Source organism: Talaromyces stipitatus, genomic scaffold (assembly GCF_000003125.1).
Source record: "Talaromyces stipitatus ATCC 10500 scf_1105507295555 genomic scaffold, whole genome shotgun sequence".
NCBI lineage: Eukaryota > Fungi > Ascomycota > Eurotiomycetes > Eurotiales > Trichocomaceae > Talaromyces > Talaromyces stipitatus.
In genome coordinates, this window is record NW_002990116.1 from 2,655,436 (window position 1) to 2,667,665 (window position 12,230).

The 12,230-nt window shown below is 47.1% G+C and overlaps 5 protein-coding genes across 5 annotated transcripts; 2 read left to right on the forward strand and 3 right to left on the reverse strand.

The window, feature by feature from the left end:
• Positions 1-26: 26 nt before the first annotated feature.
• TSTA_120790 (DNA repair protein (Tof1), putative) lies at positions 27-3,856 on the reverse strand. The gene is made up of 4 exons (XM_002482282.1): positions 3,671-3,856; positions 3,375-3,615; positions 1,196-3,322; positions 27-1,148 (listed from the first exon to the last, which is right to left on the reverse strand). The coding sequence occupies exons 1-4, from the start codon at positions 3,755-3,757 to the stop codon at positions 106-108; spliced, it is 3,498 nt and encodes a 1,165-aa protein (XP_002482327.1). The 5' UTR covers positions 3,758-3,856; the 3' UTR covers positions 27-105.
• A 170-nt stretch (positions 3,857-4,026) lies between these two features.
• Positions 4,027-5,290, forward strand: TSTA_120800 (3-hydroxybutyryl-CoA dehydrogenase, putative). Its single transcript, XM_002482283.1, has 3 exons — positions 4,027-4,231; positions 4,297-4,396; positions 4,457-5,290. The coding sequence occupies exons 1-3, from the start codon at positions 4,100-4,102 to the stop codon at positions 5,185-5,187; spliced, it is 963 nt and encodes a 320-aa protein (XP_002482328.1). The 5' UTR covers positions 4,027-4,099; the 3' UTR covers positions 5,188-5,290.
• Positions 5,291-5,458: 168 nt separating this feature from the next.
• On the reverse strand, positions 5,459-7,106 carry TSTA_120810 (actin family protein). Its single transcript, XM_002482284.1, has 4 exons — positions 6,557-7,106; positions 5,793-6,504; positions 5,680-5,742; positions 5,459-5,621 (listed from the first exon to the last, which is right to left on the reverse strand). The coding sequence occupies exons 1-4, from the start codon at positions 7,047-7,049 to the stop codon at positions 5,483-5,485; spliced, it is 1,407 nt and encodes a 468-aa protein (XP_002482329.1). The 5' UTR covers positions 7,050-7,106; the 3' UTR covers positions 5,459-5,482.
• A 649-nt stretch (positions 7,107-7,755) lies between these two features.
• Positions 7,756-8,918, forward strand: TSTA_120820 (uncharacterized protein; the record flags this gene model as incomplete). The annotated part of the gene is made up of 2 exons (XM_002482285.1): positions 7,756-7,892; positions 7,914-8,918. 2 exons carry the CDS (start codon positions 7,756-7,758, stop codon positions 8,848-8,850), a joined length of 1,074 nt encoding a protein of 357 aa, XP_002482330.1. The 3' UTR covers positions 8,851-8,918.
• Positions 8,919-8,949: 31 nt separating this feature from the next.
• TSTA_120830 (conserved leucine-rich repeat protein) lies at positions 8,950-12,056 on the reverse strand (the record flags this gene model as incomplete). Its single annotated transcript, XM_002482286.1, has 1 exon — positions 8,950-12,056. The coding sequence occupies exon 1, from the start codon at positions 11,965-11,967 to the stop codon at positions 8,950-8,952; it is 3,018 nt and encodes a 1,005-aa protein (XP_002482331.1). The 5' UTR covers positions 11,968-12,056.
• Between the last annotated feature and the right edge of the window lie 174 nt (positions 12,057-12,230).

Below are 12,230 nucleotides of genomic sequence, written 5' to 3' on the forward strand. Positions count from 1 at the left end.
TCACGAGAACGGGAGGTCGCCTTCATAGAAACATCATGTGCCGAATGGGGTCTTGTCATCAATCATTATGCAATAAATTTAGGTATCATCCATAATAGAAATGCATTACTCAGAGTCATCCTCAATCACAAATCCAGCTCGCGCGCGTCGACGATTAGCCGCTACTGGACCATCCTCCGAGTCACTATCATGGGTAGCTTCAATAGTAGTTGACTTATGTTGCTCAAGTTCTTTATCAAGATCCCACTCCTCATGTTCTGTCGATGTCGGGGGAGTATCATCATCCCCATTAACTCCCTGACTGCTAGAATCACCGCCGACTCCTGTCATCAAGACGTCGTCGTCTTCCTCCTCATCGTCACTCATTTCAAACCCGCCTATGGTGACCCGTCGCTTCTTCTGACCTTCGCTATCTGTATCTTTATCACTTTCACCATTGTCCATACCGCGTCTCTTACGACGAGTAGTCTTCTTGCTCTTTGATTGCTCATTAGCCGCATCTTCTTCTAGTGCTTTTGTGACCAGAGCTTCCCGGACGCGTTTATCTTGAGCCTTTCTAACAGCTTCTTCGTGCTCAAAAAACGCTCTATCTGCTTCCTCATCCGATTCGTCGTCGCTATCGTGAACAAACAGATCACTCTTAATCTTGGCCTGTCTTGCTCGTGCGTTTTCTTCGCGGTTACGACGGCGTTCTTCAAGAATTGCATCATCTAGAGGCTCTTTGTCTTCATCGCGTTTGCTGCGCTTGCGACGTTTCTCCTTTAATTCTTTCAGAGCATTCGATTTCGATCGAATATTTGGTGGGAAGAGTGGTCCCTCTGGAATTGCATCTTCGCCCTCCGACTCGGAGCCAAAGTCTACATCCAATGTTGTTTGGTAAGTCTCTTTGGGTTCTGCCGTAGGTTTGCGTCGCAGTTGATCGCGAGGATCGAGTCCGTCAATCTCCTTTACAGGATTCTCCAGTCCCTTTTCAATGATTGAATTGACAGCACTAAGAGTAGCAGAGTCGAGTGATGCAGGAACCACCCAAGAAGCTCCCATTACATCCTCTGTTCCTAACCGCTCTAGCCCGACCGAGGTCATAAGCAGCCTCAAACGCCCGTTTCTGAACGTAGCTGTCCGGATGGAGTCATTGTCAGACTTGATTTCTAGAAAGTTGTTAGTGACGTCCTCGAGCACTTGTGCTACAACATACCTATGAGGGGACTGGGAGAAACAGCTGCTTCCGGTGACTCGAGCTGTCGTATTTCATTTTCAGCTTCCCAAGAACTGCGTTCGTTTGCAGCTGACCTCAAGGCTTCGCTGAGCCATTTGACCAGATCAGCTTGACCATCCATGAGCATAGCAGCGACCACTACATTCAACTTTTCATCCCTTGACGTGCCTGCACGTGGATGGACTTCAAGTTCAGCAGGTGGCCTAGTACCGCCGGTAGAGATGGTTTGTTTCTCATGACCATATTCAAGATAGAATAATGTAGCGTTGATCTTGCTGAAAAGCAATTCTGTGAACAATGCCGGACGTTCATTCAACTTCTTGATCATCCTTCGGGTGAGCTGTTTGACAAACTCTTCCCATTCTCGAAAAATGGGCTTGGAGGAGTCCAACGACTCCGACCCTTTTATCATGCGATAGAAAAGATTCAAAATGTCAAGACGATAAAGGAGGATGCTCAATTCCTGCTTGAAGGCAACCCGATAAAAAAAGCGATGTGCGCGCTTCAGTTGTTCATCATCGAGATCCCGGTAGTACGTTGTAAACTGAACAAACGTATCAATGCTCTTCTGGCTGCAGAACCTCGCTGAGAATCGTTTAAAGTCGAATTTGCGCTCCTTGGCAACTCGAGCTGCATCAGCAAGTTCCTCAGCCTCGGAGTCAACATTCTCTTCATTATCTGCTTCTTGGCCAGCGGTATCTGTCTTCTTTGCTCTTGCTCTTCGCTTCGATCGCACTTGCATATCCACATTCGCTTTGGAGTAATTTTCAAGCATCCTCAAGAAGACGTGAGAAAGCTCGGTACATGCGTCTAGATAAGCGAAACCTTGGTCCTTGTAGCCTCGCACTATGGATATGATCCTGTCGTGTGTAGTCTCTTCGTAGAAGATACGATTTAGAGTATTCTCTGCAATCTCTTGATCTTCTTCAAAGGTTGAGGCGGCCATTTCTTGAATCGTCAAGAGAATCTGTGTGAAACAGCGCATGTTTGCATTGAGATCTTGCCATTCATGATTATCGAAACTGTATTGCATTGCGCGGTTGAGAAAGACAAAAGTCTCCTGATTGAGTACGCTTGCTACCAAGGAGAAATTATCCGGCTCAATTTCTTTGGATGTTCCTTTGTTTCGTTCATTCTGCTTTCGCTGATAGCTGCGTCGTTCGCGTTCGGCTTGAAGAAACCAAGCTACCACGTAGAGAAACTGCCGCGTATTGATGTCAGTAACTCTATCAGCTTCACGCTCGATAGCCTTCCTAACATGCGTGAAAAGGGGATTGAAGCCTGTGTCGAGAAATTCTTCCACGAATGTCCGGAGATTTTTGGTTGCAGTAGACGTAAGATGCGTACTCAAAGTGAAATCACCACTGGCAGCTTCAGGCTGTTGCCGACGGCCGTGTTTGGGTCGATTCCATTTCTTCGTTTGATCCATCTTGTTAAAAGCAATTTGGCCGTCTTTTAGAATATCCTGCCCAGAAACTGTGGACACTTTGGCATCGTCCCGTTTCACCCAGATCATAGTTCCAAAACGGCCATGACGAGTCGGAGCATTTTTGGCATATTCTCTTTTGACGCCGGATTCCTTTTTGAGTAGATCACTAAGTTCATCATTATGTTTCGCCTTGCGCTCGGTGTCATTCATGAACAATTTCTGCACGTCGACACCTTTCACGAGATGAAACAAAATCTCCAAGAGCACGACGTCCTGAAAGTTAAAGTCCTCGCTTATATTGGCGGACATAGTGAGTATAAGCGCAAAAACATTCTGTTGTTGAAAGGCATTGATAGTTGTAGATCTTGATGTCTCTTCCTCATCAGCGTCGGTAACTAGGCCCTTGGGCGCAGAGATCATAGCGACGTTTCGCAACAGATACAACATCAGTTTCAAGATCCCATCATCTCTACTGGTCCGCTCAGATTTTGGCATGGTAAAGCTTGGCAATCCAATTTGGATGACAGCGCGAAGAGTCTGTAGACCGGTATTTTGATCTAGTATTCCCCGTTTGTATTGCACTTGAGCTTGTTGCAGATATGGAGTGTGTCGATGGTGATTGATTGTCATCTGGCCATGAATTTCCACTGGCCAGGTTAGAGGGACGAGCAATTCCACTACATACACATTAGCACTCTGTCTTTTGCCAAGGAATATCCAATTTCATACAGCATGCCAACGCAACACGAGTCAAATGTTTTTTCTTCTGCCCTTCACCATTATACCACAGATTCAAAATCGGCAATAAATCGCCATTCACGATATTCGCCTCTGCCAGACATCGTGCAACATCCAGTCGGTTCGTTTTGTCGTCGTACAGTCTGAGCCATTTCTTGATATCGCGTAAACATGCCAATGCGTCGTCTCCGAGGTTGTATTTCGATACATCTTCGCCGTTGAAGCCTCCAAGCTATCAATCATTTCGTCAGGACTTGGTTTGTATAGGAGGATTAGTAGACACTTACAGCAGTGACAAGACTGTACACATGCGCGCGCACTTCAGGGTCCACGACCTGGACATCACGTCCAACGGCGACGGCGTCGAGTTCCATGGTGAGTTCGAGTGTAATCACTTCACCATCACGATATCAATATCGATATTCAAGTCTTTCCCTATCGTCGTGTGGAGAGCAACGTAGATAATTCAACAGGACACTATCAGATAAGCAATCAACGCGAGCTGCACGCGTCAACGCGTTCTTGATTAAGTTTAGATCACATGTCACCACGGATCTCGGCGAAACTATTGATGCGTTTATCCGACGATAGCCGATGACGTCGGGTAAGGCCTCGGACTGTCGGCGTTTTGCTTAATCGGTCCATTGACTATATACCGAGTGATCTTTTGTGTTGCTGATGTAGACCTTGACTGTACTATACAAGACACGCTCAGGATGTTGTCTGCAACTATTCGACACGGCGCTCGTCGCCAGGCGCTCAATGCCCATCGCTATTTCAGCTCATCGACAAACAAGTTAGCTGCTGCCGAGGTTAAGAAATTGGGTGTTATTGGGGCAGGACAAATGGTGAGCTTCAGATGTTTATTGTCTTGAATAGGTAGGCAGAGAAGACTTATGACTGACGAACCAAGGGTCTTGGTATTGCTTTAGTAGCAGCTCAAAAAGCAGAGATACCCGTCGTCTTGATAGACAATTCGGAGGCCGGTTTACAAAAGGGACTCAGATTTGCCGGTAGGCCGATATCCTCTGCAATAGATCTCCATTGACTCTTAACATCTTGGATTTGTTTAGACAAACTCCTCGACAAAGACGTCTCCAAAGAGCGCATCTCCCGCGAAGCCGCCGACCAAGCCCGCAACCGCCTTATCCCCAGCACCAAACTCGATGACCTCTCAGACGTCGACTTTGTTATCGAAGCCGTCCCCGAAATCCCCGATCTCAAAGCCGCCATCTTCTCTCAACTTGCGGAAATAGCACCCAAACATGCCATTCTGGCTACAAACACGTCTTCGATTTCAATCACCAAGATCGCCGCATCAACAACCAAGGATCCCAACGATCTCCAGGCTCCTTCTCGTGTCGTTTCTACGCATTTCATGAATCCCGTGCCAGTCCAAAAAGGCGTTGAAATCATCTCTGGATTGCAAACATCCGCCGAAACTCTTGAGACGGCTCTCGAATTCGTCAAGCGCATGGGCAAGATCCCGGCTGTCTCTGCCGATGCGCCGGGATTCCTGGCCAATCGCATTCTTATGCCGTATATCAATGAGGCTATTATCTGTCTGGAAACCGGAATCGGTCGCCGGGAAGACATTGATAGTATTATGAAGTACGGCACAAATGTGCCGATGGGTCCATTGACTTTAGCGGATTTTATTGGCCTTGATACTTGTCTTGCTATTATGAATGTTCTTCATACAGAGACTGGAGATAGCAAGTACCGGCCGTCAGGCTTGTTGAAGAAGATGGTTGATGCCGGTTGGTTGGGTAAGAAGAGTGGTAAAGGATTTTATGAGTATTGATGTGTTTGACGACTAAATGATATTGTGGCATCTGAGCTATGTATTATAGAGGGTATCGCAGAGTTGAACTATGAATGTCTAGGTATGTCGATGTCCAAGACATAGCATGTTCCTGTCCACTGTAATAGGGCATTAGACGTAACACTCCGCAGTTATTGATGAGCAATTACTGTAAAAGCGGCCAAAATGATGAATATCTTACTTGCATTTTCTAATTCGGGTATCATATAATAACACATTCTTCCCAACAATCTAACCTAAACGCCGTGTATGAATAGAAAGCATCAATATTATATTAGACAGCTCCCGAGAATCGTCTCCCAGCCCATGCAGATCCATATTCGAGGTATTCCTGTCTCGTGATAGCAACAGATGCCACTTCTTGTCGATCTGTAGCGAAACGCGATGCTCCTAGCCATGTGGAGCGAATGGGACTAGACCGAGTCAGCTCGATGATATGATGATGCTAGCAGAATATGAACAAGAACTCACTCATTTGGCCTTTTCACACGCACAAGACATTCGGCAGATGCCAATTGTCGAATTTCCATTTCTCTGTAAGATAATCAGTATAGAAACAAGCCCAGAGAGAAGAGAGTTCTTACAGCCTGTCTATAAACCCGGGAATAAGTGCATTACCACCCACGACCAAAATATTGGCCAAAAACGCAGGATGAAGGCCCGTCGGTAAAACAGACAAGCTCTGCAACACAATCTCGGGAATACCAGCCTGCCTCATACCAATATCCGAAGGGTTAAATAGAATCTCCGGAACAGTAAATCTTTCATTACCAAGGACAAGAAAATCCTCAGTGACGAGATCACCAGAGCCAGACATCAAACTCTTGCGCTTTTTTGCATTGATCAAAGGGTCATGCGAACGCACAAATCCCTTTTTGTTCGCAGTCGGATCGGGAAGTACATAATCCACAACGATACCCTCAGCCGAAGCAGCGGCCTGGGATTGGCCGGGAGCCTTTGTCGCTTTCCATACTTTTTCCATATCGCCTTGGAAATTGCTAGAGACGTAGCATACTGCTTCCTTGACGTCGTTCATGATATGCGTCTCGTCGACCATGTTATATTGCCGCATCGAGACCATTTCTTTGATGTAGTTGGTGAGATGTTTACCTCCTAAATCGAGTCTTCGGATACCGCGTTGAAGTGGTTGGCCTTTGTATACTGGTGTGACGATTGTATGAGAGTATCCGGAGTCGATGACTAGTAGGCATTCCGCTGGAGAGATATCCGTTGCAGAGTTATTCGTAGGGTCGCCAAATATCGAATGTATATCGTTCCAAGCATTCAACGTAGGCCCTATACACATCAACAATACTTCTAGAATGAGCCTGGGAGACGGTAAACTAACCAACAATCCTAGCATAACCACCAAAGCCCCATTCCTCCATAACCATCTCATCCGCATTTCTCTGCAGCGCCGGCAACCCATTCGGCGTATCCGTAAGAATCAACGTCGTCTCCGCCGGATCCGCCACGCGAACATCTTTATTACGCGTAGTCCTCTCATCAAAGAAAGCCTGTTCCCAAATCTCCTTTTGAGCTTCCCAGTTCACTATATAACCCTTTTCGACCGGTCGACGGAATACGGCTTCGTTCCAGTCGGAGATGTGTGTTGAGAGCTGTGCGCCGACAAAGATGCGGTTATCGCGTGTTTTTGCGATTGCGTTGGAAATGGCTACGCATGCGGAGAGTGAATCGTCTGCGTTTTGGGGTGGAAAGTGGGCTGGGGCATGCCCTGCTTTGATAGTGCACGCGCCGTTGTCGATGATGAAGGTTTTATCGGGTAGGGGTTGGATTTTGGGCGCGGCCTGTTTCGCAGGTGCGCGGGGTTTGGAGACCATCCTGAGAGAATAAACTAGATATTAAATGGATTTATTTTGCGGCATGGCGATATATGTCTGGAGTTTGATTAAAGCGAGGTCGTGGAAGCAAGTACTTAGCCGCGGAGCGGAATGCAGATTTAATCCATCCAAGCTTTACGGATTTGGAAATTAGGGCAGATCATTAGGGCTGGAGCAACTTATCCAGCACAGGGTTGCCTATTTGGATCTTCTGCAAACGTTGATGAGGGTTATGATGTCTCTAGTCACCCTCCTAGGTGAATTGCTACTCTACTTTCGCTGGCTTGAAGTGACTTCTCTACTAAGCACCCAACTGACCGAAAACTCCTCCCTACAAGCCCCAAAAAGCTTGCTACAAAAACAAACCCTCAACAAGACAACAACCTACAAAAAAAAACAGCAAAAAATCTCCCCAGCAGGGAGTCGAACCCTGTTCTAGCGCGAATTGCTGCTATCGCAGTGACAAGCGCCAATCATAATCCGGTAGACCACTGAGGATTGATTTCAGTATCTGCTTCGAAAAAAGGAAAACATGAGGTAAAATATTACTAAGAAACGAGATGAGATGAGCCTAGCCTGAAGTAGGTTAGTAATGTGGAGACGATACGGGTATCTTCAAAAAGTGCAGATAAAAAGTGCCACTTGGGATTAGCATACACTCTTTTCTCATATATTGCAACCACAGAATAGACATTGAACGATCAAAATGTCTCAGAAACTTCACGCACTACTAAATACTGCCATAATACTTTCAGAGCAATTCCAAACAACCCTCGACACAACCCCACCAACAACATCCGAAGATGCTCCCACCATCACTACAACTGAGGGGCCAGCAGACCCGTTAAACCTCCTCTCAAACAGCACAAAATCCCTCCGAGCACAAGTCACAAAACTATCTTTACTCGCGATCACATCCCCATTTACACCATCGGCGATATCGACGTGTCTGGTCTCTGTGAATGATTCGGTGATGCCTTCGATGGTTACGGCGGCATTGCTGTTGACGCCTGGAGAATACACGAAGGCATTCTCCACCGAGGCGAGGATACTTGTCAAGACGGGATTAAAAGAATTTGCGGCTTTGGTTCGGGAGATTACTGATGTCGCGAACAAATTTGACACAAATAATGAGGAGAAAAAGGAATTATCAAAATCGGAAAAGGATGTGATTACATCCCAGACTGGACGGGTATGGGATGTTTGTGATTCGATTTCGACGCTTGTTGTGAATGGCGTTGTGGGCCACGTGGCCAAGAGAGTTCAGGAATGGCATGATCTCGTCAAAGACGCCATCGATGAATTGGAGGAATGGGATCCGGAGGATGAGGATGGCGGGTTTGAGGAGCTGATGGGTAGTGATGACGACGACGAATCGACCACAAAGATCGGCGAAGATGAAGATGGAGATCAAGATGAGGGAATGGAAGCCCTGCGCAACCAGAAAAAATCCCTCCTTCGCGCACTCAAACCCATTTCCCAGATTTATCCAGCTATAATCACGCATCGACTCAAAAAGGGTGGGTTGACAACAAGCGACAAGACACAAATCGGGAAACTGGAGACTCTCACGTCCAATCTGCAAAGCGTACCGGATCATGTGGACGAGGCTGCTGGATCGTTGTATGAGCACAATCTAGATGATTGTATCAGATTTCTGGGGCTGGCGAAGGTCACTGCTGACAAAGCGATTGAGTTGGTTGTTACTCCGTGGAGTACATCCGAAGAGGATAAATTTACGGTCTGGTCGAAGACGTGGAGGAAAGTTATGGGTGATGTGATTAGTGATGTCCGACCATAATATAAAACGCAACGCTAACATTGTGTCTAAAGAATTATTGTACAATAAACTAATATAACGCTGCATGCAAAATTCGAGGTGGAAAGCAAGGATAGTAAATTAAACTTCCGACTCGGCATTCAGCTCATCAGCCGGAATTCTCCCCTTCAACCATTCCAGAATAGCTTCAGTCCCCTTTTGAACGACCTGCCATCGCGGAACACGAAATGTGTTTCCGGCAACTTCCAGACGTTTAAGCCCTCCGCCGTCTTCTCCACCTAGTAATCCAATTTTTGGTGGTAGGAAGTCGATGTCGTTGTTGCTTATGTCTAATACTTGCAGCCCCTTGACTGCCTCGTATTCGAGACTGGAGAGTTGGTTGTCCGCTGCGAGATATGTGATTAGTTTAGGATAGTGTTGTCGAGCAAGCGGTAGAGAGCCCGTGAGACGGTTGTTGGATATATCAAGAAACTTTAAGGCGGGGGCAGTGAGATTCTCGAATAGAGAGTCGACTGCAGTCAACCCGCTTCCATTCAGAGTTAGACTTTGCAGCTGAGGAAAGGACACAGACTCTGCAAACAGCTGGTCTGTTTTCAAAGGATTCTTGGATAGATCTAGATCAATCAGAGTAGTCGAGATGAGATTGAGTGCGAGAACTGGAAACGTTTGAAGCTTGTTCCGCTGAAGGTAAAGACATTTGATGTCGTAGTTTGATAATAAAGGTTTCAGCTCGTCAGCGTCCAGCTCTGTCATTTCGGTAGCGGAACGATCGAGGACACCCCCGGTCTTCACTTTCCAACGGTTCAAATGACTGGGACTTTCTGGAGCCAACGTGAACTCAGTCGCCACGGAGCCTTCTTCTTCTTCATCACCCGCTTCACTTCGGGCCCGTGGTACCGGTGCCCCATCGTTATCTGGACTGGCTGTCGCCGGCGGCGCGCAGCGATAGCGTAGATCATTCTTGAGATCCTCCGTATCCATTGTTAAGAACTTTCTTTCTCTCAAAGGATTATTTGCAATGCAGAATGTGACCAAGTTCTCCATCAAACCAATACGTTCGTCCAGCTTGCTCAAATCATTAGCAGTGAGATCCACGTGTTTGAGGTTCCTCAAGTCAAAGAACCCGTCTGGCAACGTTGTGATACCATTGCCCTCTGCTGTTATCCTCAAAAGTGATCGACAAGCTACCAAAGATGGCAAAGATTTGAGACGGTTGGCATCAACTAGCAAAAACTGTAGGTTCGGCAGATTGAAGCCATCATCTTCAGATAATTTATTTAGCGAGTTAAATGCAACATTCAGTGATTGCAGATTCCTGAATCCTTCCCCGGTCGACTCGAACAATGTATCCTGGAGTTTGTTTCGAGAAGCGTTCAATTCTACTAACGGAAGTTTGCTTAATGCTATTGACGGCAGCCATGTAAGTTCATTTTCGGCGAGGTTCAACGTCTTCAAGCTTCTAAGCTCGGAAGTAGTATTAGGAAGAAGATTGACGCTGTTACCATGCAGATCAAGGACTTCCAGATTCGAAAGCTGACATATACCTGATAGCAACGTTCCTTTCAGGTTGTTGTTTGCCAGTTTGAGGTCAATCAGTTGATGAAGCTGCGCAATCACTGCAATGTCCTCCATCTTAAGTTGGTTATTTGACAGATTCAAAGAGGTCAACCGCTGTAGTCTCCTCAGCCCCATTGGCAGACTCTGAAGAACGTTACCGTGAAGATCCAAGATCTCCAACCCTCCGAATTGATTGCCTTTGCTTTCGTGTTCCATGTCAAGATCTTCAGGATCAATATCCGGAAAAGCTGCATCCGGTAGCGTAGCCAACTCATTATCCGCTGCAATGAATTTGACAAGATCGACGTTCTCAAACCAGTCAGAATTGGAGTTTGGATCGTACTCATACATTTTGAGCACCTCGTCTGGCAAAGTAGACAAGCCCAACGCTGCAATGTTCAGAGATCCAGACTTTCTGGCAGTGTCTACTCGTTTCTGCAGCACTGCCTTATTACCGCCGTCTTTGAGAAGCTGGCCAAATGGATCTTGCACCTCGATATTATCCCATACGTCACGAGCAGCAGGACCAGTACTACTCTGTCTGGCGGTCTTCCTGGCTGCCTTTGCTTTCGCAATGCTTTCACGTAACGCATTGGACGACTTTGAGACCTTGCGAATCTCTGTGTCGGGTTCGACAGTCTGATCTGAACCGTTTGACGAGTTTTTGGATGCAATTGACGAGGGAGAAGTCATATTTGATCCGATATTTGACGGTGGTTGTCTGGTTTTCTTGACAGTAACTGAAGATGGAGTGACTTCGTCCGGTGTCGGCTTCACAAAAGCAGACGACAAAGACAGCCTCGGCTTGGGCCGGCCACTCGCACCGTCATTGTTTCCAGGAACGCGTGCAGACCTCAAAGGCAGAGTGTCCCCACGCTTCGAGGGGGCTCCAATCATTGAACTGCGTTTTCCGGGTCCTAGACTTTGTCTCCGGGTTGAATTTATTGATGTTGCTGATTCTGTAGTCTTGTTGGGAAGCTGTGACGGTACAGACTCTCGGCTCGACATGGACACAGAAGAGAGTCTTGATGATGCCCTCCTGGCAGTGGGAGATGGCACACCGTCTCCCTCTTCAATGCCCAAGTGCTGCGAGGATCTCGATGGCGGTCGGGAGTAGTCATTCACCCTGGAGGCAGGTCGCAACGGAGGGCCCATTGATGTGTCGTGTCCTATATGAAGTGTTCTTCTATTGTGCGGTGATGGAGACGGAGGGATTCGTGATAAGGTTTCGATTGTGCGATCAGAAAGTGACGGTGCCCCTGGCGAAAGAGGATCAGTACGGCCGCGAGACGTATTCCATGTCTCTCCGTCGAACTCTACCGGTGATTCTGCATCCTCGATGAAACTGTGTAGTGTCTGAGTTGATTCGCGTCGTCTCAGGTGTTGGCTCGAGAGTTTGCGTGTCAGTGTCTCTTGTGAGGGTCGCCGCAGACGGCGAAGGTCAATTCCAGTGTCAGCTTGGAGTCGTTCTCTGGATGGCGATGGCTTTAGGGTCTTCACGGTCGTCTGAGTGGGCAACGGGATTCTGGAGACTGGTCGAGGTATGCCGCTTGGGCGATCTGGCATTTTGGTTTGTTGCATTGTTGCAGTTTGACTAGATCATTGACGCATTCATAAATCAAAGACGCGCATGCTACATATACCGCACCTCGATCAGTATATGAAGGTAGCTGTATGTGTCGTGAAATGCAGGCTCAAAAATCGGAGCAGCTCGCGAACAAGACCAACTCCTTCTTGCCTCGATAATCGTTTTCAAGAGTATCGTGAAATGATAGAATACAGGAGTAAAAGTAGGAGAGTTCGCGGAATGTCAACAACGGCAAGTGGGCACTGCAAGGAACCTT